This window comes from Bos indicus, chromosome 15 (assembly GCF_029378745.1).
Source record: "Bos indicus isolate NIAB-ARS_2022 breed Sahiwal x Tharparkar chromosome 15, NIAB-ARS_B.indTharparkar_mat_pri_1.0, whole genome shotgun sequence".
NCBI lineage: Eukaryota > Metazoa > Chordata > Mammalia > Artiodactyla > Bovidae > Bos > Bos indicus.
Genome location: NC_091774.1, coordinates 80,016,941 through 80,044,532, shown reverse-complemented (window position 1 = coordinate 80,044,532; position 27,592 = coordinate 80,016,941). Strand labels below are relative to the sequence as shown.

The 27,592-nt window shown below is 36.8% G+C and overlaps 1 protein-coding gene and 1 pseudogene across 1 annotated transcript; one reads left to right on the top strand and one right to left on the bottom strand.

Annotated features, from left to right (window-relative positions):
* Positions 1-11,358: 11,358 nt before the first annotated feature.
* Positions 11,359-12,279, top strand: LOC139187259 (olfactory receptor 5T2-like). Its single transcript, XM_070803266.1, has one exon. The coding sequence runs from the start codon at positions 11,359-11,361 to the stop codon at positions 12,277-12,279; it is 921 nt and encodes a 306-aa protein (XP_070659367.1).
* Positions 12,280-20,909: 8,630 nt separating this feature from the next.
* Positions 20,910-21,846, bottom strand: LOC109569291 (olfactory receptor 5T7-like; annotated as a pseudogene).
* Positions 21,847-27,592: the final 5,746 nt, after the last annotated feature.

Genomic DNA, 27,592 nt, shown 5'->3' with positions numbered 1-27,592 from the left:
TGAGAAGATGCAAGAAAGGTTTAACAAGGACCTAGAAGAAATAACACCTGTGGCGGATTCATTTTGATATTTGGCAAAACTAATACAATATTGTAAAGTTTAAAAATAAAATAAAATTTTAAAAAAAGAAAAAAAAAAAGAAAAATTAACCTAAAAAAAAAAAGAGAGAGAGAGATCTGTACCTATAAATACAAAACGTTTACAATGAAAAAAAAAAAGAGTCAATATATAATGAATAATGCAATAAATGAGATCAAAAACACTCTGGAGGCAACAAATACTAGAATAATGGAGGCAGAATATAGGAGTAGTAAAATAGAAGATAGAATGATAGAAATAAGTGAATCAGAGAGGAAAAAAAGAAAAACGAATTAAAAAAAAAGAGGACAATCTCAGAGACCTCCAGGACAATATTAAACACCACAACATTCGAATCATAGGAGTCCCAGAAGAAGAAGACAAAAATAAAGACCATGAGAAAATACTTGAGGAGATAATCATTGAAAAATTCCCTAAAATGGGGAAGGAAATAATCACCCAAGTTCAACAAACCCAGAGAGTCCCAAACAGGATAAACCCAAGGCAAAATACCCCAAGACAGATACTAATCAAATTAACAAAGATCAAACACAAAGAACAAATATTAAAAGCAGCAAGGGAAAAAACAACAAACAACACACAAGGGGATTCCCATAAGGATAACAGATGATCTTTCAGTGGAAACTCTTCAGGCCAGGAGGGAATGGCAAGACATACTTAAAGTGATAAAAGAAAATAACCTACAGCCCAGATTACTGTACCCAGCAAGGATATCATTCAAATATGAAGGAGAAATCAAAAGCTTTACAGACAAGCAAAAGCTGAGAGAATTCAGCACCACCAAACCAGCTCTCCAACAAATGCTAAAGGATATTCTCTAGACAGGAGACACAAAAATGGTGTATAAATTCGAACCCAAAACAATAAAGTAAATGGCAACGGGATCATACTTATCAATAATTACCTTAAACGTAAATGGATTGAATGTCCCAACCAAAAGACAAAGACTGGCTGAATGGATACAAAAACAAGACCCCTATATATGTTGTCTACAAGAGACCCACCTAAAAACAGGGGACACATAAAGACTGAAAGTGAAGGGCTGGAAAAAGATTTTCCATGCAAATAGGGACCAAAAGAAAGCAGGAGTAGCAATACTCATATCAGATAAAATAGACTTTAAAACAAAGGCTGTAAAAAGAGACAAAGAAGGACACTACATAATGATCAAAGGATCAATCCAAGAAGAAGATATAACAATTATAAATATATGTGTATCCAACATAGGAACACCACAATATGTAAGACAAATGCTAACAAGTATGAAAGGAGAAATTAACAATAACACAATAATAGTGGGATACTTTAATACCCCACACACCTATGGATAGATCAAGTAAATATAAAATTAACAAAGAACCACAAACTTTAAATGATACAATAGACTAGTTAGACCTAATTGATATCTATAGGACATTTCACTCCAAAACAATGAATTTCAACTTTTTCTCAAGTGCACATGGAAACTTCTCCAGGATAGATCACATCCTGGGCCATAAATCTAGGCTTAGTAAATTCAAAAAAAAATGAAGTCATTCCAAGCACCTTTTCTGACCACAATGCAGTAAGATTAGATCTCAATTACAGCAGAAAAAATGTTAAAAATTCCAACATATGTAGGCTGAACAACACGCTGCTGAATAACAAACAAATCACAGAAGAAATAAAAAAAGAAATCAAAATTTGCATAGAAATGAGGGAAAATGAAAACACAACAACCCAAAACCTATGGGACACTGTAAAAGCAGTGCTAAGGGGAAAGTTCATAGCAATATAGGCATACCTCAAGAAACAGGAAAAAAGTCAAATAAATAACCTAACTCTACACCTAAAGCAACTAGAAAAGGAAGAAATGAAGAACCCCAGGGTTAGTAGAAGGAAAGAAATCTTAAAAATTAGGGCAGAAATAAATGCAACAGAAACAAAGGAGACCATAGCAAAAATCAACAAACCCGAAAGCTGGTTCTTTGAAAGGATAAATGAAATGGACAAACCATTAGCCAGACTCATTAATAACAAAGGGAGAAAAATCAAATTAATAAAATTAGAAACTAAAATGGAGAGATCACAACAGACAACACACAAATTCAAAGGATCATAAGAGACTACTATCAGCAATTATATGCCAATAAAATGGACAACGTGGAAGAACTGGACAAATTCTTAGAAAAGCACAACTTTCCAAAACTGAACCAGGAAGAAATAGAAAATCTTAGCAGACCCATCACAAGCACGGAAATTGAAACTGTAATCAGAAATCTCCCAGCAAATAAAAGCTCAGGTCCAAAGGGCTTCACAGCTGAATTCTACCAAAAGTTTAGAGAACAGCTGATGCCTATCCTACTCAAAATCTTCCAGAAAATTGCAGAGGAAGGTAAACTTCCAAACTCATTCTATGAGGCCACCACCACCCAAATACCAAAACCTGACAAAGCTACCACAAAAAAAGAAAACTACAGGCCAATATCACTGATGAACATAGATGCAAAAATCCTAAACAAAATTCGAGCAATCAGAATCCAACAACACATTAAAAAGATCATATACCATGACCAAGTGGGCTTTATCCCAGGGATGCAAGGATTCTCCAATATCCACAAATCAATCAATGTAATACACCACATTAACAAACTGAAAAATAAAAGACATATGATTATCTCAATAGATGCAGAGAAAGCCTTTGATAAAATTCAACATCCATTTATGATAAAAACTCTCCAGAAAGCAGGAATAGAAGGAACATACCTCAACATAATAAAAGCTATATATGACAGACCCACAGCAAACATTATACTCAATGGTGAAAAACTGGAAGCATTTCCCTTAAAGTCAAGAACAAGACAAGGGTGCCCACTCTCACCACTACTATTCAACATAGTTTTGGAAGTTTTGGCCACAGCAATCAGAGCAGAAAAAGAAAATAAAAGTAACCCAAATTGGAAAAGAAGAAGTAAAACTCTCACTGTTTGCAGATGACATGATCCTCTACATAGAAAACCCTAAAGACTCCACTAGAAAATTACTAGAACTAATCAATGAATATAGTAAAGTTGCAGGATATAAAATCAACACACAGAAATCCCTTGCATTCCTATACACTAATAATGAAAAAATAGAGAAATTAAGGAAACAATTCCATTCACCATTGCAACGACAAGAATAAAATACTTAGGAATATATCTATCTAAAGAAACTAAAGATCTATATATAGAAAACTATAAAACACTGGTGAAAGAAGTCAAAGAGGACACTAATAGATGGAGAAATATATCATGTTCATGGATTGGAAGAATCAATATAGTGAAAATGAGTATATGACCCAAAGCAATCTATAGATTCATTGCAATCCCTATCAAGCTACCAATGGTATTCTTCACAGAGCTAGAACAAATAATTTCACAATTTGCATGGAAATACAAAAAACCTCGAATAGCCAAAGCAATCTTGAGAAAGATGAATGGAACTGGAGGAATCAATCTGCCTGATTTCAGGCTCTACTACAAAGCCACAGTCATCAAGACAGTATGGTACTGGCACAAAGACAGAAATATAGATCACTGGAACAAAATATAAAGCCCAGAGATAAACCCACACACCTATGGACACCTTATCTTTGACAAAGGAGGCAAGAATATACAATGGAGAAAAGACCATCTCTTTTACAAGTGGTGCTGGGGAAACTGGTCAACCACTTGTAAAAGAATGCAACTAGAACACTTTCTAACACCATACACAAAAATAAACTCAAAGTAGATTAAAGATCTAAACATAAGACCAGAAACTATAAAACTCCTAGAGGAGAACATAGGCAAAACACTCTCCGACATACATCACAGCAGGATCCTCTATGACCCCCCTCACAGAATATTGGAAATAAAAGCAAAAATAAACAAATGGGATCTAATTAAAATTAAAAGCTTCTGCACAACAAAAGAAACAATAAGCAAGGTGAAAAGACAGCCTTCAGAATGGGAGAAAATAATAGCAAATGAAGCAACTGACAAACAACTAATCTCAAAAAATATACAAGCAACTCCTACAGCTCAATTCCAGAAAAGTAAATTACCCAATCAAAAAATGGGCCAAAGATCTAAACAGACATTTCTCCAAAGAAGACATACAGATGGCTAACAAACACATGAAAAAATGCTCAACATCACTCATTATCAGAGAAATGCAAATCAAAACCACAATGAGGTAGCATTTCACGCCAGTCAGAATGGCTGCAACCCAAAAGTCTACAAGCAATAAATGCTGGAGAGGGTGTGGAGAAAAGGGAACCCTCTTACACTGTTGGTGGGAATGCAAACTACTACAGCCACTATGGAGAACAGTGTGGAGATTCCTTAAAAAACTGGAAATAGAACTGCCTTATGATCCAGCAATCCCACTGCTGAGCATACACACTGAGGAAACCAGAAGGGAAAGAGACACGTGTACCCCAATGTTCATCGCAGCACTGTTTATAATAGCCAGGACATGGAAGCAACCTAGATGTCCATCTGCAGATGAATGGATAAGAAAGCTGTGGTACATATACACAATGGATTATTACTCAGCCATTAAAAAGAATACATTTGAATCAGTTCTAATGAGGTGGATGAAACTGGAGCCTATTATACAGAGTGAAGTAAGCCAGAAGGAAAAACACCAATACAGTATACTAACACATATATATGGAATTTAGAAAGATGGTAACGATAACCCTGTATACGAGACAGCAAAAGAGACACTGATGCATAGAACAGTCTTATGGACTCTGTGGGAGAGGGAGAGGGTGGGAAGATTTGGGAGAATGGCATTGAAACATGTGAAACGTCATGTATGAAACGAGATGCCAGTCCAGGTTCGATGCACGATGCTGAATGCTTGGGGCTGGTGCACTGGGACGACCCAGAGGGATGGTGTGGGGAGGGAGGAGGGAGGAGGGTTCAGGATGGGGAACACATGTATACTAATTAAATAATTTTCTATTAAAGAAAAAAAAAAAGAAGAAGGAAAAAAAAAAAAAGAAAACAAGAAATCCTTGCCCCTACCATGCAGACATCAGGTATAAAGAATGGAAAAGGAAAAGTGGCTCATCCTGCTACTGGGAAAACCAGGAGTAAGATCCCCAGATAGTACAGGAAAGAGAATCAGAGCCAGCCTTTGCCTCTCAGCTAGAGAAATGGCTGTATGAAGGAAGGGGTTTCCAGCAGTGGAGGTGGAAGGCAGTGAGTCAACTACAAGAATGGCAAGAAGATAGACTCTGAAGCTAGTCAGCCTCTATCCAATCCTGATTCTAATATTTCCCAGCCTTCTTACCCTGAATAAGTTATTTTGCTCTCTGAGCCTCAGTTTCTACATCTGTAAAATGGGAATGATGATATTTTTACCTTGTAGAGTTGTTGTAAGGATTACATGAGCTGACACATAAGAAAGTGACTAGCACAGTGTACAGTAAACAACAGCTATGATAAAAAAATAATAAATAAATAAAAAGCCTTTCTGCCCCTGCATTATGCCTTTCCCAAAATTAGAATGGTAAATCATCTTTTCTGAAAATTAGCCCAATCATGAACATCCTTTCAAAAAAAAAATCAAAATTAAAAGTGTCTTTAAAATTAGAATTTATAAGTTTTATTCTGTGATTCAGTACACCAAAACCAAAAAACTTTGACTGGTGAACTTTTTAAGCTTAACAAAGGAAATTTTAAAGAATTAGCATCAATTTCTTAAATAAAAATATAGAATGGTAAATAAAAATGTGTGGAAACATCAATAAAATAAAATACTAGTGTATTTGTTTAAGTTCTCCTGATACTTTGGTAGGTATAAATTTCTAGTAAACTTTTATGTCTCTGTTCTTGCCTGTAGAGCAAGAAGAGTTCATGAATGAAAGTGTGTTTTATTCCAATTTATGTCCCATTAGAAAATTTATCTATTTCACTATAGGGCACTGGGTTCATGATAGAGAAAAGTATGAGGTTTAGCTACTGTGCAGCCCCATTGACTGTAGCCAACAAGGCTTCTCTGTCCATGGAACTCTCCAGGCAAAAATACCAGAGTGAGTAACCATTCCCTTCTCCAGGGGATCTTCCTGACCCAAGGATACTAACCTGCATATCCTACACTGCAGGCAGATTCATTACCACTGAGCCACCAGGGAAGCCTACCATTGAGGTATAACATATGTAAACTTATATGCATATTTAATGCACTCCTCTTGAAGATTTGGGGGAAGAGTACATCCATGAAAGCATGACCACTATCAGGGCCATAAAGATATCCTTATTTCTCAAAGTTTCCTCTGCCTCTTTTATTTTTATTATAATTTTATAATAAAAGCACTTAACATAACATGTACCTTATTAGCAGCTTTGAGTATACAAAACAGAATTATTAACTATAGGGACTACACTGTATAGAAGATCTCCTGAACTTAATTTAACTTGAATAACTGAAACTTTGTATGTTCTGATGATCGCTTTTCCATTTCTCCCTTCCCCAGTCCCTAGAAACCACCATTCTTCTCTCTTTGCTTCCGTGAGTTTGACTGTTACAGATAACTCATATAAGTAAGATCATCCAGTATTTACCTTTCTGTGTCTGAATTATTTCACTTAAAAAATGGCCTCCAAATCCTTCTATATTATTGCAATGTCAGGATTTCCTCCTTTATTAAACTTGAGTAATGTTTCAGTGTTTGTATATGTCAGTTTTTAATCCATATTTCCATAAATAGACATTTAAGTGGTTTTTATATCTTATTTATTGTGAATAATGCTGCAGTGAACATGGGAATGCAGTATCTCTCCAAGATTCTAATTTCATTTTTTTGGTGTAAATATCCAGAAATGACTGGCAAATGACATAGTAGATTTAATTTTTTGACAAACCTCTATAACGTTTTCCACAGTGGCTGTACCAATTTCCTTTATATCATCAATGCCCAAGGGGTTCTTTCTCCATATCTTTGCCAACACTTGCTGATTTTTAATTCTTCAATAATAGCTCTCCTAACAGTTCCAAGGTTATATGCAATTGTACTGTTGATTAGAATTTGATAAAATATCCATACTACCCAGGTCAATGAAAGATTCGATGCAGTGCTTATCAAAACAACATTGGAGTCATCATGCATCCTGGTTTCAAAATATGTTACAAAGCTACATTATTTGAACAATATAGTATTGGTATAAAGACAGACACATAGACCAACAGAACAGAATAAAAAGCTTGCATATTAATTTACATATATTTAGTCAATTGATCGGAGAAGGCAATGGCACCCCACTCCAGTACTCTTGCCTGGAAAATCCCATGGATGGAGGAGCCTGGCAGGCTGTAGTCCATGGGGTCGCTAAGAGTTGGACACGACTGAGTGACTTCACTTTCACTTTTCACTTTTATGCATTGGAGGAGGAAATGGCAACCCACTCCAGTGTTCTTGCCTGGAGAATCCCAGGAATGGGGGAGCCTGGTGGGCTGCTGTCTATGGGGTTGCACAGAGTTGGACATGACTGAAGCGACTTAGCAGCAGCAGCAGTCAATTGATATTTGACAAGAGTGTCAACAATACACCAAGGGAAAAGAATAGTCCCTTTGGCAAATTGCATTGGGAAAGCTGGGTATTCACATGGAAAAGAATGAAGGTCAACCCTCAGCTTTCACCATGAATGACAATCAAAAGACTTAAACCTAAGACCTGAACTTAAAAAACTAGCAGAATATATAAGGGTAAAACTTCATGACACTCTACTTATTAATGATATCATGGATATGACATGATAAGCACAGGCAACAAAAACAAAATTAGATAACTGAGAATACATCAAACTAAAAATATATACAGCAAAGGAAAGATCAAACAGAGTAAGAAGGCAACTTTCAGAATGGGAGAAAATACTTGCAAGCCCCTTGAACAGATGTTTTCTTCAAAGTAGATACACAGACAACAGGTTAGTATGAAAAAATAATTAATATCAATAATTATGGTGGAAATGTAAATCTAAAATTTTGTTATAAATCAGGGACCAAAGGACTCTATTTATTCAACAAATATTAGCATGCATTCAATCATTTCAGGACTGTTTTCTTTTTTATTGAGTAAATTGTCATGTTGCTATTTTGATCCAGGAGGTAATTAGGACATATTCCCCTTGGAGAATCTCCTGTGGTTTCATCAATAGTTGAGCAAGTGGATATAAGCATTTTGAGCTACTTTTATTCACACTGTACCTAAACCTGCCTTTGCTGATCCACAGGTAAGAGGAAACTTCAGGTCATTTGCAGAATAACTTAATATTTGCAGAATAATAAGACATAGTATCAGATATGACATGCAATCCTGTTAGCTGTTGCCTATCCCATAGGTGAATAAATACAACAGAGAAGATAGAAGACATTATATGATTTTAGTTAAATGAGGATGTGTGTATTTGTGCTCAGTTGTGTCCAACTCTTTTCAACCCCATGGACTGTAATCCACCAGGCTCCTCTGTCCACAGAATTTCCTAGGCAAGAGTACTGGAGTGGGTTGCCATTTCCTCCTCCAAGGGATCTTCCCAAAGAGGGATCGAACATGCACCTCTGGCAACTCCTGCACTGGCAGTCAGGTTTTTTACTGCTGCACCACCTGAGTGTATTCTTTTATTTACTTGACAGATGACAGATTGGTTTAAGCCAGAAACAACCATGAAAATGTCTTATTCAAAAAGCATTTGTCCTATCAGACTATCTGAGGGATTATCTTTTGCTATAATAAGGAAAACAATTATCCTTTTATTTTTGCCTTTGTGATGTACAAGCTACATCGATTACTACTGCTTCAGAATGTTTCTCTAGATTTAATATTTAGAAAAATCTTTGAAAAATGAACCTCCCTGGTGGCTCAGATGGTAAAGCATCTGCCTACAATGTGGGAGACCCAGGTTCAATTCCTGGATTGGGAAGATCCCCTGGAGAAGGAAATGGCAACCCACTCCAGTACTCTTGCCTGGAAAATCCCATGGACAGAGGAGCGTTGTAGGCTACAGTCCATGGGGTCACAAAAAGTTGGACACGACTGAGTGACTTCATTTTTTGAAAAATGCACATCAAAAAGCATGTTTTATTTGCTGGAGAGGTGAAGAATGAGGGGAAAGGACAGATAGGGAGTTTAGAATGGACCTGTATACACACCAATATTTAAAATGGATAATCAAAAAGGACCTACTGTGGAGCACATGGAATTCAGCTCAACGTTATGTGGCTGCCTGGATGGGAGGGGAGTTTGTAGGAGAACAGATACATGTATGCATATGGCTGAGTCCCTTTGCTGTCCACCTGAAACTATCACAGCAACGTTAATCGGCTATAAACTTATAAAAAATAAAAAGGTAAATAATAAAATAAATAAAATTCTCAGAAATGGAAAGTTTTATTTCACTGAGAGAAGCAAGTGGCAGGTCAGTTTCAGAAAGAACTCATGGTATTACAGGAGGTGGTGAAAAATGATGAAAAGCAGATGCATCGTGGGGGATACCTGGGATTGGATCTTGGCTCTGACAGTTATGAGAGCTTCTATAAAGGGGAAATAAAGTAACATGTACAAAAGCCCATCACTGTTGCATATGCTCGGTGCATGGCTGTTATTATTTTTCCTCTTCTTTGCAAGCTTTGTGTTTCAAGATTGGATCAATATATTTGGAATATTTACCTTCTATTAGCATTGTATTTTTAGAAGAAGCTTTACATTATTTTAGAAGTTGACTCTGTATTATTAAAACCTTTGAGAATCATAGTCATTTCCTCTTTAAAATTCTGAGTCCTTTCAATATATTCTAATATTGACTAGGTTATACCTAGTATGATTTTCATTTTGGCATCCAGTAGAAAAGCCTGTTTGCAGAGAAATGGAAATGGAAACCCACTCCAGTATTCTTGCCTGGAAAATTCCATGAAGAGAGAAGTCTGGGAGGCTACAGTCCGTAGGGTCCCAAAAAGTTGGACATGACTGAGCACACACACACACACACACACACACACACTTAACATCATAAGTCTTTCACTATCTAAACTTAAACTCACTGTAACATAGAAAATAGAATTATGTGATATGTGTGTGTGTGTTGGTATTACCAGAATACAAAATTTACAAAGCTTCCTTACTCTCTAAAGAAGATACCAGAGGCATGAGTGAATAGGGGAATCAAAATCAAAATCAAATTATGATACATTGCATTTCTTCCTAGCAGAATATTGTTTTGGTATGTATTAAAAATCACAAAACAAATACATGACAAGTAGATAAAGGACAAAATATCTGGATCAAGGATCTGATCACATATACTGTAAAATTATTAGTTATAGTATTAATTTTGTAATCCAGCATTTGCTAATGTTTTAAAAATATATACATTTGGTGATCAAAGTTCAATTATATGGTCATCCCAAATGTGTAACCAAACAAGACATATTTAAAGGAAATTGTTTTACATAGTTATATTTGTTGCTTTGCATATTTAATTAGCCTGTGTGACTGTGTATTATTTTATCTGCTTGAGCATGTACATGTCTTAGTACTTTGAAGAAGGAAAACTTTAGAGAGCAATATTAACATTGCCCATGGCTCTTAATCATGAGCCTGGCCTGTGAACAAATATTTTCAGTTTGTTAATCCTGTGTTATTTGTCTTGAATGAACTATATCATTGAAATGATATTAAGAATCATAATGGGGCTAATCATCTTGTGAATCAAACTCCCATTTAAAAATAATCATTCTAATAGTATCAGAAATACTAATGTTCTGATTCTACAGTTGACTAGATAGTAATTGCAAGCCATTTTACACAATAACTGAAAGTTGTGGAATGCTGCTATTCTGTTCCAGGGATCTGTACACTGATATGCTATCTTATGTGTTTGGATATCAGAGGAAAATTATATTTTATTCAGTCATTTGGTGCATTTTAATGTGATTTAGTATGAGGACAGATAATAGAATGCAGTGACACATTAACCAGTTAACCTGATGGTTTTATAAATTACATGGATACAAGAAGTAAGTGAACACACAAATATTGGTATTTGATTCTCCAGTGAGCAACATGGACACTTTACTCACTGCTTTGTCACGTCTCCTGATCAACAACTCGGAAATGAAACATCCCCCAAAATAAATATGAGAGCATATGTCAAAATCCTTTAAGCCACATTACTGAGTCACAATGTTTTTATTATTTTGTAGTAAATGAATTGTAATTTTATGTTAAAATTTGTTCCATGAGGAGTCACCATGAAGAATACCACTGAAGTTACTATATTTGTACTGAAAGGTCTCACAGATAATCCTGAAATACAATTTATTTTATTCTTCCTGTTTCTAGCAATTTATCTCTTTACTTTGATTGGAAATTTAGGACTAGTTATATTGGTCATTGGGGATTGCCGGCTCCACAACCCCATGTACTATTTTCTGAGTGTGCTGTCATCTGTTGATGCCTGCTATTCTTCAGTAATTACACCAAAAATGTTAGTAGATTTTTTGTCAAAAAACAAAACCATTTTGTTGCCTGAGTGTACAGCACAGATGTTTCTCTCCACTACTTTTGGGACCACAGAATGCTTTCTTCTGGCTGCAATGGCATATGATCGCTACGTGGCCATCTACAACCCCCTCCTGTATTCAGCCAGCATGGCACCCAGAGTCTACGTGCCACTCATCATTGCTTCCTATGTTGGTGGCATCATGCATGCTACTGTACACACAGTGGCTACTTTCAGCCTCTCCTTCTGTGCCTCCAATGAAATCAGACATGTCTTCTGTGACATCCCTCCCCTCCTCGCTATTTCTTGCTCTGACACTCACACAAACCAGCTTCTGCTCTTCTACCTTGTGTGCTCCATTGAGATAGTCACTGTCCTGATTGTCCTGATCTCCTATGGCTTCATTCTGTTGGCCATTCTGAGGATGCATTCCACTGAAGGGAGAAGGAAAGTCTTTTCTACTTGTGGCTCTCACCTGACTGGAGTGTCCATTTTTCATGGGACCATCCTCTTCATGTATGTGAGGCCAAGTTCCAGCTATGCCTTGGACCATGACATGATTGTGTCCCTCTTTTACAGCGTTGTGATTCCCATGCTGAATCCCATCATCTATAGTTTAAGGAATAAAGATGTAAAAGAGGCAATGAATAGAAGGTTCTGGAAAATTTGATTTAGCTGTAAAGCATATTTTTCACAGTAAAAATCAAAGTTAAAAAATTGGGGGTAAGGTTCTTCTATGCCTCAATATCAAGAAGATATGCTGAAAATATTTTTACATTATGAATGCATTTCTTTTCTCCCTGGATGTTTTAAAACAACAATCAACCCTCTACCTATACTATATTTATATGCAGAAAAACCCATTTGCTATCATCCATGTGCTTCTCAGTATGTTCCTACCAATATGTGTATATATGTATGCTGACTGACACACTAGCACAGTCAAGGACATATGTATATATAATGTTTATTTTATAATGTTGTTTATTATTTTATCCTCATATAACTTGGATATATAGACTCCAATTTGCAATTTTATATAGTATTATAATTATAAATGACTAGCTTTATCAAATACTATTTGATCAATAGCAAAACCGTAGCTGAAATGACCTCATAACCTGGAGTCACTGGTATCTGACTTGACCTCCATTCTTAGATTTATACGTTGTCAGTCATCTAATTCCAGCCTGTGGTTTGGGGACCATAGATAACATGTTCAAATTCCTGGTGTTACTACCATGCTGATTTGAGGAAGAAGTTCCTCTTTATTTTAAATTCTTTCCAAGCACAAGCATTATATCCACCTTAGATTTCTCACAGATAATAAAGTCTATGCATTAACACTTACAGAGATCATGCTGTTGCTGCTGCTGCTAAGTCACTTCAGTTGTGTTTGACTCTGCCATAGACGGCAGCCCACCAGACTCCTATGTCCCTGGGATTCTCCAGGCAAGAATATTGGAGTGGGTTGCCAGAGATCATACTTATATTCAAAAATGACAAAAGAAAACATATGAGTGAGAATGTAACAGGTTGATTCAAAGGAAATTTAGCTTATACGTTGTTAAATTTTACCTTAAATTAGTGCATCCTATAAGATAAATCAATTATTCAGCGCTCAGCCTTCTTCACAGCCCAACTCTCACATCCATACATGACCACTGGAAAACCATAGCCTTGACTAGACGGACCTTTGTTGGCAAAGTAATGTCTCTGCTTTTGAATATACTGTCTAGGTTGGTCATAACTTTCCTTCCAAGGAGTAAGCATCTTTTAATTTCATGGCTGCAGTCACCATCTGCAGTGATTTTGGAGCCCAGAAAAATAAAGTCTGACATAGTTTCCACTGTTTCCCCATCTATTTCCCATGAAGTGATGGGACCAGATGCCATGATCTTAGTTTTCTGAATATTGAGATTTAAGCCAACTTTTTCACTCTCCACTTTCACTTTCATCAAGAGGCTTTTGAGTTCCTCTTCACTTTCTGCCATAAGGGTGGTGTCATCTGCATATCTGAGGTTATTGATATTTCTCCCGGCAATCTTGATTCCAGCTTGTGTTTCTTCCAGCCCAGCATTTCTCATGATGTACTCTGCATAGAAGTTAAATAAGCAGGGTGACAATATGTAGCCTTGACGTACTCCTTTTCCTATTCGGAACCAGTCTGTTGTTCCATGTCCAGTTCTAACTGTTGCTTCCTGACCTGCATAAAAATTTCTCAATAGGCAGATCAGGTGGTCTGGTATTCCCATCTCTTTAAGAATTTTCTACAGTTTATTGTGATCCACACAGTCAAAGGCTTTGGCATAGTCAATAAAGTAGAAATAGATGTTTTTCTGGAACTCTCTTGCTTTTTCCATGTATGGATGTGAGAGTTGGACTCTCAAGAAGGCTGAGTGTCGAAGAATTGATGCTTTTGAACTGTGGTGTTGGAGAAGACTCTTGAGAGTCCCTTGGACTGCAAGGAGATCCAACCAGTCCATTCTGAAGGAGATCAGCCCTGGGATTTCTTTGGAAGGATTGATGCTAAAGCTGAAACTCCAGTACTTTGGCCACCTCATGCAAAGAGTTGACTCATTGGAAAAGACTCTGATGCTGGGAGGGATTGGGGGCAGAAGGAGAAGGGGACGACAGAGGATGAGATGTCTGGATGGCATCACTGACTCGATGGATGTGAGTCTGGGTGAACTCCGGGAGTTGGTGATGGACAGGGAGGCCTGGCGTGCTGCGATTCATGGGGTCGCAAAGAGTCGGACACGACTGAGCAACTGAACTGAACTGAGAAGACAAATCCACTGTTTAACATGGATAATGGAAATGTAGTGTCTTTCATGCCATTTTTCTGTATATTTGTATCTGTGTGCCTGTTTCTTACAAATATTTTTGAAAGGTGAGATTTTGTGATCCAGTGATGGCACTGTCTTACAGTTTTGTCTAACCAAGATATGTTTGTTATATAACATACAGAAGATTTAGGAAATTAAAAAAAAAAAACCCTCTTGTACAATAAATAATAAGCTTCAAATGAGAGATCAAGTTGCAAAATAACACATCAATAAGAATGGAAATTGTGAAAAAAAGAATCTTAACAATGTTATGTGTGTGTGTGGTCAGCTGTTTCTGACTCTGTGTGACAACAAGGACTCTAGCCAATTAGGCTCCTCTGTCCATGGGATTTCCCAGCAAGAATTCTGGAGTGGATTGCCATTGCCTACTCTTGGGCTTCTTCCAGACCCAGGGATTAGACCCACATTTCCTGTATCCCCTGCACTGGCAGACATATTCTTTACCACTGAACCACCTGAAAGCCCAACATTGTTATAGGAATACGGAATCAGTGGAGAGGTTGGCAGAGCTATGAACAAATGAAGATATTGTTAACTCTTCATGGTGCAAACAGTGCCATTGGTTACATGACAGACAAGATACAAAGGACACCAGAGGAAGCAACAATGCAACATTCAAGAATTCATATAATTGTAAAAAGTGACTTCATGGTAAAAAATCTTTGGAACTTCCTTTCTATGGTCCACAATTTATCTGTTATTTTGTTAATTTTAGAGCCAAGAATATACCATAACTTTATTAAGTTTAGGACTAAGTCAATGAAGAAAGAACAGCTGTGCCCTGCACTAAAGTAGTGAGTATTCTAGAAAATGATATGTAGGTTGTCTCTGTTTCTTTGTCAAAGTCAAAATAATTTTAATAATCATATTACCATAAAACTATGGGCCTTGGAACAAAAATCTCATACTTTATTTCAGAATTTCAGGATTTATACTGTATACATTCATTCCTTCACTTATTCACCATTCGTCTCTTTCAGTCAGTCAGTTAGCAAGTAACTTTTGAACATCTACTGTTCAAAAGTAGATTTTGGGCTTATTTTAGAAGCTATTAATACAAAGGCAATTTATTTAGACATACTCTATATCCCACAATACTTATAGACCAGGAACTTGCAAAAGGAGAAAGGGAAAACGATGAAGGGAAAAATATACCCAACTGACTGTAGATTTCCAGAGAATAATGAGGTAAGAAAGCCTTCTTAAGAGAGCAATATACAGAAATAGAGGAAAATAATAGAATGGGAAAGACTTCAGATTTCTTCAAGAAAATTGGAGATACTAATGGAATATTTCATGCAAGATGGACTCAGTAAAGAACAGAAACGTCAAGGACCTAACAGCAGTAGAAGAGATCAAGAAGAGGTGGCAAGAATACACAGAACATTATACAAAAAAGTTCTTAATGAGCCAGATAACCACAACAGTGTGCTCATTCACCTAGAGCTAAACATCCTGGAGGATGAGGTCAAGTGGGGCTTAGGTAGCATTATTACAAACAAAGCTAGTGGAGGTGATGGAATTCCAGTTGAGCTAACTTAAACCCTAAAAACTGATGCTGTTAAAGTGCTGCACTCAATATGCCTGCAAATTTGGAAAACTTGGTAGTGGCCACAAGGCCAGAAAAGGTCAGTTTTCATTCCAATACCAAAGAAAGGCAATGCCAAAAATGTTCAAGCTACCAAACAATTGCTTTCATTTCACATGCTGCCAAGCTAATGTTCAAAGTCCTTCAAGTTAGGCTTCAGCAGTTCATGAACCGAAAACTTCCAGATGTACAAGCTGGATATAGAAAAGGCAGAGGAACCAGAGGTCAACTTATCAAACATCTGTTGGATTATAGAAAATGAAGAGATTAAAAAAAAAAATCTACTTTTGCTTCATTTACTTTCCTTAAGTCTTTGACTGTTAGGATTGCAACAAACTGTGGAAAGTTCTCAAAAAAAAGTGAAGTTGCTCAGTTGTGTCTGACTCTTTATATCCTATGGACTGTACCCTGCAACACTCCTCTGTCCATGGAATTTTCTAGGTCAGAATACTGGAAAGGGTTGCTATTTCCTTCTCCAAGGGATCTTCCTGACCAAGGGATCAACCCAGGTCTCCTACACTGCAAGCAGACTCTTTACCATCTGAGCCATCAGGAAACTTCTTAAAGAGACGGGAATACCATATCGTCTTACCTGCCACATGAGAAATCTGCAGCCAAGAAATGTTTAGAAATGGACATGGAACACTGGACTGGTTCAAATATGAGAAAGGAATATTAAGGTTGTATATTGTCACCCTGCATATTTAACTTATATGTAGAGTACATCATGCTAAACACAGGGCTGGATAATTCACAAGCTGGAGTCAAGATGGCAGGGAGTAATATCAACAACCTCAGATATGCAGATGATACCATTCTGATGAAACAAACCAGCAGGAACTAAGAGTTGAAAGAAGAGAGTGAGAAAGCAGGCTTAAAATGCAACATTCAAAAAACTAAGTTGATGGCATCTGGTCCCATCAGTTCAGTGGCTCAGTCATGTCTGACTCTGTGACACCATGGACTGCAGAACACTAGGCCTCCCTGTCCATCATAAACTCAGGGAGTTTACACAAACTCATATCCACTGAGTCAGTGATGCCATTCAACCATCTTGTCCTCTGTTCACCCCTTCTCCTCCAACCTTCAATCTTTCCAAGAATCAGGGTCTTTTCAAATGAGTCAGTTCTTAGCATCAGGTGGCCAAAGTATTGGGGTTTCAGCTTCAGCATCAGTCCTTCCAATGAATATTCTGGACTGACTTTCTCTAGGATGGACTGGCTGGATCTCCTTGCAGTCCGAGGGACTCTCAAGAGTCTTCAACACCACAGTTCAAAATCATCAATTCTTTGGCGCTCAGCTTTCTTTATAATCCAACTCTCACATCCATACATGACCACTGGAAAAACCATAGCCTTGACTAGACGGACCTTTGTTGACAAAGTAATGTCTCTTCTTTTTAATATGCTGTCTAGGTTGGTCATAACTTTCCTTCCAAGGAGTAAGTGTCTTTTAATTTCATGGCTGCAATCACCATCTGCAGTGATTTTGGAGCCCATAAAAAAAAAGTCAGCCACTGTTTCCACTGTTTCCCCATCTATTTGCCATGAAGTGATGGGACCAGATGCCACGATCTTAGTTTTCTGAATACTGAGTTTTGAGCCAACTTTTTCACTCCTCTTTCACTTTCATCAAGAGGCTCTTTAGTTCTTCTTCACTTTCTGCCATAAGGGGGGTGTAATTTGCATATCTGAAATTATTGATATTTCTCCCGGCAATCTTGATTCCAGCTTGTGCTTCATCCAGTCCAGCATATCTCATGATGTACTCTGCATATAAGTTAAATAAGCAGGGTGACAATATACAGACTTGGAGTATTCCTTTCTTGATTTGGAGCCAGTTTGTTTTTCCATGTCCAGTTCTAACTGTTGCTTCATGACCTGCATACAGATTTCTCAGGAGGCAGGTCAGGTGATCTGGTATTCCCATCTCATTATGAAATTTCCACAGTTTGATGTTATCCACACAGTCGAAGACTTTGGCATGTTCAATAAAGCAGAAGTAGTTATTTTTTCTGGAGATCTCTTGCTTTTTTTCCTCACTAAGAAGAAATCAGCAATATAGATAGCTCCAGGAAACTGCACTCAAGTGATTAAATTCATTCTAATGAGGATCTCAGACCATCCAGAACTCCAGATTCCTCTATTCTGGGTGTTTCTGGTCATCTACGGAATGAACATGACAGAGAATCTGGGAATCATCATCCTCACCAGCTTGGACTCTCAGCTTCAGATTCCTGTGTACTTTTTCCTCTGGCACTTGGCTATCATCAATTTGGGCAATTCTTCTGTCATTGCCCCTAAAATGTCAGTTAACTTCTTGGTTACAAAGAAAACCATATCTTACTATGCATGTGCAGCCCAGCTGAGTGGATTCATAGCTTTTGTTGTGGCTGAGATTTTCGTGCTCGCTGCCATGGCCTATGACCGCTGTGTGGCTATTTGCAGCCCCCTGCTCTACCAGGCGGTGGTTTCTCCACGGATCTGCCTTCTCCTGGTGGCCCTTATACATGTCTGCAGTCTGACAACAGCACTGACGATTTTTCCTGTGTATTTACCGTGTCATATTGTTCATCCAAAGTGATCAACCGTTTTTATTGTGATTATGTCCCTTTGTTGCTACTGCTGCTGCTGTCGCTTCAGTCATGTCCAACTCTGTACCACCCCATAGGTGGCAGCCCACCAGGTTCCCCTGTCCCTGGGATTCTCCAGGCAAGAATGCTGGAGTGGGTTGCCATTTCCTTCTCCAATGCGTGAAAGTGAAACAGGAAAGTGCAGTTGCTCAGTCGTGTCCGAATCTTCGCGACCCCACGGACTGCAGCCTACCAGGCTCCTTCGTTCATGGGAGTTTCCAGGCAAGAGTACTGGAGTGGGTTGCCATTGCCTTCTCTAGGGAATCTTCCTGACCCAGGGATCGAACCCACATTTCTAGTGTCTCCTGCATTGGCAGGCTAATTCTTTATCATAGCACCATGTGGGAAACCATAATTCTATGTACTTCTATTCTATTATTTATAAATTTAATAGATGCATAACTGTATCTATTTTCTCTGTTTATGGATAGTTTTTTCCTATATTAGTGTTTATTTTTCTTTAAAACTAAAATTTTAAAGCATAAAATTTATTTTTGTGATATTGAATTATGCTTAAGAATCTCTTCAATGCCGAATGATACACACACACGCATACACACACACTATTCAACAACATGTTTGCATAGTTTGGATATGCAACTATAACTAATATCAGCGAACATGGTTTAGTTTTGATATTTGGTAGAAGAAACTGTATGAATAGCAGCAAAGAGAGTATCCCAAACAGGAGAAATAAGAGCAGATATATTGCATAGGAATAAATATAATAACAGCTTCTCTGATGGCTCAAGCAGTGAATAAGAACCTGCCTGCAATGCAGGAGACTCAGGTTCAATTCCGGGTCAGGAAGACCCCCTGAAGTAGGAAATGGCAACTCATTTCAGTATTCTTGCCTAGAGAGTTCCATGGACAGAGGAGCCTGGCAGGCTATAGTCCATGGGGTCGCAAAGAGATGGAGATGACTGAGCTACTAGCACTTTCAAATACAGGTAATATAGGTAAGGGAATTCTGCACAAGAACTGTTGAATTATAATTTAAACTTAATCCCAATTCAGAAAAGTATCATTAGGTTGGACTCTAAATCTCAGAAGATTGTCTTTGATTTAAAAATAAGGATGCTCCTTTAAGAAGAGAAAGAGTTTTTGCAAAATTGTGATTAAAATTAATAAATACAAATGAGTGAAAGCAAGAAAGGAAAACACTACATCTTAAAGTTATCTCTGAAGGACACATGTCCTCGCAATGAAAATGAGGTCTATTGGAAACAAGGCTTAAACATGCATGTAGGAGGGACCCTTCTGTAATGAGGTTCTTGGGCCTGAGCATGAGGAGTTGGGGTTTCTGCAGGGGCATATCAGAGTTGAAAGGGTCCAAGGAACAGAGAGCTAAAATCTGACTCAGCACCAGACCTGTAATCAAATCCATAAAGGTGGATTGGGGCTCAGCTGTGGAAAGAACTGAATACACAGGCCAGTTATACAGTACTCTCTGAATTGTGTTTGTTTTTTTTTAATGTGTGATCGTGATAGATGTCAATGCCTGGACTTTATTTTCTGTGAGAAATTAAAGATTTGTTTAGCACTCAAGCTCTGAATGAAATAACAAAAATGGAAGAAATGCATCCTTACAAATCAGCACGGTAGTTAATACCAGGAATTCGAACATGTTATCCGTGGTCCCCAAACTACAGACTGGGATTAGATAGCTGCCAGTGAATAAATCTAAGGATAGATCAGAATGCTTTGAAATGAATTCAGATACCAATGACTCCATGATATGGGATCATATGAACTGCGGGTTTGCTATTGATTAGTTGGCATTTCATCAAGCTAGTCAGATACAATGTTAATTACAGTTGTGAATATTGGGGACTATACTTTCAAGTTATATCAAGATGAAAGAAGAAAATAATATATAATATGCTAAAGAAAAGTTACATACACATATGTCTGTGTGTGTTTGTGTTATATCAATTAGCATGCTTTTACATACAAAAGTGTATAGGTGTGTGTGCATGTGTGTTTGAGTGTGTGTGTGGACACCTCTATCAATGGGATAATATTAAGGCACAAATGGATGTTACAATTTTTCTGCATATAAAAATAACATAGGTAGAAGGTTAGCTATGATGTTTATATTAAAATATCCAGGAAGAAGAGAAATATATTAATAAGATAAAACAAAACAATTTCATCATATCTTCTTGGTATTATGGTACATAACATCACTCTTGATATTTTTAGATTAATTTTTACTGTGATAATAGACTTTATTGGTAAAGTATTTTTTTGCAAACACTCTTCATTGCCTCTTTTACATCTTTGTTCCTTAAACTATAGATGATGGGATTCAGCATTGGAATCACAATGCTATAAATTATAGGCACAATCATATCATGATCTGTGGCATAGCTGGAACTTGGTCTCACATACATGAAGAGAACAGTACCGTGACAATTGGATACTCCAGGTAAGTGAGAACCACATGTAGAAAACACTTTCCTTCTCCCTACAGCAGATGGCATCCTCAGAACAGTCAGCAGAATGAAACCATAGGAGATGAGGACAATCAAGACAGTGACTATTTCAATAGAGCCTGCAAAGTAGAAGAGCAGAAGCTGGTTTGTGTGAGTGTCAGAGCAAGAAATAGCGAGGAGGGGAGGGATGTCACAGAAGACATGCCTGATTTCATTGGATCCATAGAAGGATAACCTAAAAGTAGCCACTGTGTGTACAGAAGAATGCAAGACGCCACCAACACAGGAAACAATGATGAGTGGCACATAGACTCTGGGAGCCATACTGACTAAATACAAGAGGGGTCATAGATGGCCACGTAGCAATCATATGCCATTGCAGCGAGAAGAAAGAGCATTCTGTGGTCCCAAAAGTAACAGCAAGGAACATCTGTGTTGGACATTCAAGGAAGGAAATGGCTTTGTTCTTTGACATAAAGTCTGCTAACATTTTGGGGGTAATTACTGAGGACTAGCAGGCATCCACAGATGAAAGCACACTCAGAAAATAGTACATGGGGCTGTGGAGCCGGCAATCCCCAGTGACCAACACAACCAGTCCTAAATTTCCAATCAGCATGAAGAGGTAAACTGTTAGAAGCAAGAAGAATAAGATGATTTGCAGTTCAAGATTGTCTGTGAAGCCTTTCAGTAAAAAGGATGTTACATCGGTGACATTCTTCATCTTCATACCTCATGGAGCAAACTTGAAGAAGATTTTCAAAAAATTGCAATTCATTTCCTACCAAAAGAATGAATAACATTGTGATTCAATGGAATGTGATTTGTGTCCTCATATTTGTTTTTTGCCAGAGTATAATTTCCCAGTTGTTCAGAACATGGTGACAAGACTGTGGGTCAAGCGTACATGCCACTCACTGAAGACTCAAATGGGAAAATATGTGTATTCATTCACTCATGGGCTGAATTCATGCCATCTAAATCCATTAGATAAACCAGTTAATTTACCACTGAATTCTATTAGTTGTTTCCATATTAAATTAGCTTAAAACACCAAATCATTGGTTAAAATCAATTTCCTTCTCTCATGCAATAACATGACCTAGTGTATCAGTGTGTAGATACCTAGAATAGGATATCAGCATTCTAATTACTTTCAATAACTGTGTAAAATTGTTATAATTTGTTTATCTATAGAATGAAATCATTAATATTGATTTAACAAAGTGGAGTAAATCAAACTTGATTTACAAATATTGTAACATAAAATACACTAATAAAACTGAATATTCAAAATGATGTTAATTAGATAATGCTAAATTAGTCTGGGCCTACAGAGTAGCAGCCTCTCAGGCTGTAATATTTTATGAGCTATTCCCTAGCTCATAAATTCTTTCTAACAATTTTAGCCCTTCTTATGCTATGCTAAGTCACTTCAGTTGTGTCTGACTCTGTGCGACCCCATAGACGGCAGCCCACCAGGCTCCGCTGTCCCTGGGATTCTCCAGGCAAGAACACGGGAGTGGGTTGCCATTTCCTTCTCCAATGCATGAAAGTGAAAAGTGAAAGTGAAGTCGCTTAGTCGTAGCTGACTCTTAGCGACCCCATGGACTGCAGCCCACCAGGCTCCTCCATCCATGGGATTTTCCAGGCAAGCCCTTCTTAAGTGTATCCAAAAGAATAATGAAGATTTTTTTTTAAGATGTTGGGCCATAATTAAATTATTATATGATAACATATTTCATTCAAATGTATTTCTCCATTATTTTGCATTGAATTGTGTTTTTTATTTTACTAAATAGTCACTCGTATTTATTACTTTTAGATATCTAAAGTCTTTGCTTTTCAACTGTCTCAAGACCTGTGGTGAAAATGTAAAGAATTTTTCTGAAAAAAACAAAACAAAACATTTTTTCCAAATTATTATACTTGTTTAGATATTGTTTACTGTGGATCTAGTGAATTATCAACTAGACAAGCTGAGTCACAGTTAAATTCACTTGTAAAAAATTGTAACTAATCTATGACAACAGTAAATAACCAACACAAATTTAAACTTTATTTTCTTTGACGTATTTATTCATCTATATGAGAGACAACAACTATTAATGAAAGGATTACACAACATATCTTGATATTGTTAGGTCCAAACTCCTAAAGGACTCAGCAAATGCCTGAAACTTTCTCTTAACCTGTGGATTGGCAAAAGCAGGTTTTGATATACTCTGAATGTAATTAACTCAAACTGCTTATATCTACGTACTCAACTGCTGATCAAATCACAGGAGAGTCCTCAAGGGGAATACACTCCAATTATGATCTGGTTCAAAATAGCAACATGATGATTCACTCAATTAAAAAAAAAAAAAAGTAGTCTTGGAGTAATTCATGACCTAGTAATATTTGTTGAATAAATAAAGTCATTCAGCCTCTGATTTGTAATAATTATAATATTTGTATTTCCCTAAAAACTAGTGGTTTTATGTACTTTTTCATACTAACCTGTTGTCCATTTGTGTGTCTTCCTTGGAGAAGATTCTGTTCAAGTGGTTTGAACGTTTTCTCCCACTCTGCAGGAGGCCTCCTTACTCTGTGGATTGTGTTCTTTGCTGTATATACTTTTAGTGTGATGTATTCACACTTATCTAATTTTTATTTTGTGCCTGTGCTTGTGATGTATTATCTATTAAATTATCACTAGTCTAATGTCATAAGGCTTTTCCTTTATATTTCTTCTGAGAGTTTTATAGTGTCATGTATTATGTTTAAGTCTTTAAGTTTACTTTTGTTCATGGTTTAAGAGGAGGGTTGAGTTTTGTTATTTTGCATGTGGATATCCAGTTTTGCCAACACAGCCTGTTGAAGTGATTATCCTTTTCCCACTGTCTTTTGTCGACACCCTTGTTGAAGATCAATTGACTAAATATACGTGAATTGATTTGTGGCCTCTTTATTCTGCTCCATTGGTCTATATGTCTGTTTTTATACCAATACTGTATGGTTCAAGTACTGTAGCTTTGTAATACATTCTTGAAACCAAGATGCGTGATGACACCAGCTTTGTACTTTTGCACAAGATATCTTTGGATATTTGAAATCTTCTTTGGCATCACATAAATTTAGAATTTTTTTTTCCTATTAAAAAAAAACAATGTTATTTGATAAGCATTGCATTATATTTTTTATTGCCTTGGGTAGTACAGAAATTTTATCAAAGGCAAATCAAAAGTGCAATTGCATATCACCACACACCTGTTAGGTTATTATTAAAGAAGAAAAAACCTACAAACGTGACAATCACAGAACACAAGGAATAAAATGATCAGTGGTTGCCAGAGGTTTGGGAGCAGGAGGATAAAGAGACAGAGCATAGAGGACTTTTAGGGCATTGAAAACAATTCTATATAAGAATATGATGATGGATTCATGTCATTGTATGTATTTTTGAAACTCAGGACAAAGAGGCCCAGTAGTGAAGTCTAATGTAAATAATGGACTTTGAGTGATTATGATATGTCAATGTGGGCTTATCAAATGTAAAAAATATACCACTTTGATGAAGAACACTAATAAGGGGCATGCATGTAAAATATCTGTACCTCCCTATTAATTTTGCTGTGAACCTATTACTTCTCTTTATAAAGTAATTAAAAAATTGAATGGAAATTATACATCAGGCAGAAGAAAATTCTCATTAATAAGCCAGAATATCCTCCAAAATATTTTCTGAAATAAAGCATAGAAACAGCAATAAACAAGCTAAAATAAAGAAAGCAGTGAAAGACAAATAGATGATAATTTGACAAAATAATATCACAAAATTCCTGTATTAACCCCACAATAAGTATCTCTGAAATGTTAGGACACTTTAAAGCATTGGCCTATTATTGGAATCAACACTTTTTCTCCAAGCACAAGAGTCACATGAAAAGGAAGGTATTAACATGAGCTGTGACACTGAAACCTAGCAGTTTACTTTGTGAGAATTAAATGTTTATATGCATTTTAATAAGTTGTAGAAGACTCTTGAGAGTCCCTTAGACAGTAAGGAGATTAAACCAGTCAATCCTAAGGGAAAGCATACCTGAATATTCATTGGAAGGACTGATTCTGAAGCTGAAGCTCCAATACTTTGGCCACCTGATTTAGTTTTAATAGGGCTACCTCCTTAAATACAGAGTGTAAGCTAAAAATTTTTCCCTAAAATGGGATTACATTACAAGTTATTGTGGTTTATTTTACATTTTATTTTTTGTTACATTCTTTATCATGTTTCCATATTTTAAAATCCACAGATATGAAAAAATGTAGCTCTTTCAATATTGAAATGTTATTGTGGAAAGTATACAACTACATACTAGCTTTTCTACAAGGTGCTTGAAGTGCCTTTTTACATTCATAATTGTAAAAATGGAAGTAAGTAAGAACACATAGCAAGGTTTTTGCTTTTATGTTGTACATCGTCTGGTTCTTGTGGTAAATATACCAGGGTTTATCTTGACACAAGAATGGAGGCTTTACATTTGTTTCTATTTCCAATATATACATTAAAATTTAACTTGGGAGCCAGAATCCTGTTCTTTTCTCCATTCAAGAGCTAGAGGCAACACCTCTGAACAATGTAGGGGTAAAATTCAAATCAAAAAAGGGTGGAATCAATGGATGCAATAGTTAATCGATGGTTTTCAAGAATATTCCCTGGCTATCTACAGATTTGCACCTTGTGTGACATTTTTGCATACAAGCTTGACTAATAAACATTCAGTTTTTCTTTACTTCCCTTGGGTACCTGACCTGTACTGAGAATTTTGATTCTCCTGTTTAGGGACTAGGGCCATGACACAGATTTCAGTGTGAAGGTCTTCAGAGATTTCAAGCACTTGTATAAACCAGTTAGCACACTTCACACAAAGGCCTCCAGAGCAGGTCTGGGCAGATCACTCTGCTCAGGTAAGTAAAATCAAATACCTTATTTATTTCAAATTTCAGAAGAGGAGAGCAAGGATACTGGAAACTTCATCAGTTCAAATTAAACTCAGCACTGACGATATCTGGTCCATTCTCTTGCCAAGTCACTCATGTCTCTGCCCACTGATTGCTAAGTAGAAGTGCTGATGATACATGCAAATACAATGATTTTTAAAACCCTACTGATAGATTATGGAGAAGGAAATGGCAGCCTCCTCCAATATTCTTGTCTGGAGAACCCCATGGACAGAGAAGCCTTGCAGTCTACAGTCCCTGGGATCAGAGAGTTGGACATGACTGAACAGCTAACTCCTATTGATATATTAAACTCTGAGCTTTTGTATAGAATAATGAATAGTCTTTGAAGTATATTTTAGTTTGAACTATAAGGGAATGTTTTCTGCCATGGAACTGGTGAAATCGGTGGATATTTTAGAGGACACATTACACTAGATAAGAAACTTAAGTGTCTTTGAAATATAAGATTCTCTCCTTATACAGTTCTCTCCTACATAAAAATGCTCTCCTTTTAAAAAGCTGATTACACACATTCAGATTGTGTGTAATCTGAATTACACACAATTATTAACAACAATAATTGTTGTTAATGCTTTTTTTCTTGTTAAATTAAGAATCAGATCAGATCAGATCAGATCAGTTGCTCAGTCGTGTTCAACTCTTTGCAACCCCATGAATCGCAGCACACCTGGCCTCCCTGTCCATCACCAACTCCCGGAGTTCACTCAGACTCGACTTATTACATATATTTTACCTCTGAGTGAAACATACACTGAGTTGCTGTATGTGTAGCAAACAAATACTTTTTTAAAAAAAATAGACATTTATTTAATTGGAGGTTAATTACTTTACAATATTGTATTGGTTTTGCCACACTTTAATTAGAGTGAGGGTTGCCACTATGTTTTCCATCAAGAGCTTACTCATGCATCTATTTTAGGTACAGTGTTAGAAGGCAAGAAATAAGCACAGCTGTTGCAATGCCGTTGGATCAGCTCATCGAACATAGAGTATATGTATGGGATAGATATCCTCAGGCACTTGCCAAGTGGTGCAGTGGTAATGAATCTGCCTGCCAACACAGCAGATGCAGGACAGATGTTAATAAGAGAAACAATCAACAACAATAAAAACACCACAGATTTAAGAGAGAATCAGGCTGAGGGAGAGTACACTTGGTTTTTGTTGTTGCTAAATATATAGTTAGATACCATGTGTCCCAGTGTTTTGTATATGCAAAATTATAATTCACTTGCTATTTCTATCTCAAATATGAAAACTCTCAGTAAGATAGAATGAGTTACTGGAACTGAAATAAGAAACCACATTTAAAAAAGTCCTTCAAAACATGTTAGTATCAGTAACTTCTGGTACAAATTATTTTGCTTTCATTGTCACAAGGCTCTGTGCTAAATAACATACATATGTACACTATCTCATTTAATCCATACCACACAAGACTATAAATATTTGGAAAAATCATATGGCTA

Bases quoted from the DNA above. Each gene is read 5' to 3' on its own strand.
- LOC139187259 (XM_070803266.1), top strand. From the start codon at position 11,359: ATGAAGAATACCACTGAAGTTACTATATTTGTACTGAAAGGTCTCACA.